General features: G+C 64.0%; 1 protein-coding gene across 1 annotated transcript in view; it reads right to left on the bottom strand.

The window, feature by feature from the left end:
- Positions 1-709, bottom strand: part of LOC104548172 (diacylglycerol kinase delta-like) — a gene marked incomplete at both ends in the record, with an annotated part of 4256 nt that overhangs the window by 916 nt on the left and 2631 nt on the right. Inside the window, 2 exon segments of the mRNA XM_010194114.1 lie at positions 259-434; positions 616-706. Coding sequence (XP_010192416.1) covers positions 259-434; positions 616-706 — 267 coding nt within the window.

Raw genomic sequence — 709 nt, 5'->3', positions numbered from 1 at the left:
CCCCAGGAGATGCAGGCTGCAGCATGTGGCACCCAGACGTGCACCCTTCCACGCCGGCATGGCGGTCTCCCCTCTGTAAATCCCACCAGCCCTGTGTGCCCGCTCACACACCCAGGGGCATCGGCCTTCCCAGGGTGTTTCAGTCTGCCACCTACCCCAGCACCGTGGCACAGGGTACAGGTGGGAACCCCACCGCAGGACGGGGTCTCAGCCAGGCACGGCAGCCCCAAGCCCACCCTATGGCTTCCTGACAGCCCCCTTGGTGCAGGCATGGCAGAGCCAGGGGGCACCCTATTCCCAGGGCAATCAGGGGGATTCCAGCCAACCTGCACTTCTTGGGGTGCTCATCCCGTTTGTTATTGAACTCCAGGGAGATCTTGGCATCCAGGCCGATGCCAAAGTAGTTGTTCATGACGCATTTCTCTGAGAAGTGGCTGAAAGCAACAAAGGGGACGGGTGGGTTGGGAGGCAGGGACCAGCGCTGGGCTGGCACTGAGACGGGGTTTGGAACCCGTGGAGTGCGGTGTCACCTCCCAAAGGGGTGGCACTGGGAAGCCTGATCCAAGCCATGGGCAGCGGGGGGCAGGGGGGACCAGGGCAGGACCCCAGACTCACAGGGCACTGGGGTCTTCAGGGAACTGCAAGGAGCCGAAGGTGTCCGGGCGGTCCAGGACGATGGAGGAGGACGCAGAGGTCACCGTCTCCCCCC

The sequence above is a fragment of the Mesitornis unicolor genome, unplaced genomic scaffold (genome assembly GCF_000695765.1).
Source record: "Mesitornis unicolor isolate BGI_N332 unplaced genomic scaffold, ASM69576v1 scaffold42531, whole genome shotgun sequence".
NCBI classification, from domain to species: Eukaryota; Metazoa; Chordata; class Aves; order Mesitornithiformes; family Mesitornithidae; genus Mesitornis; species Mesitornis unicolor.
This window is presented reverse-complemented; position numbering and strand designations above follow the sequence as displayed.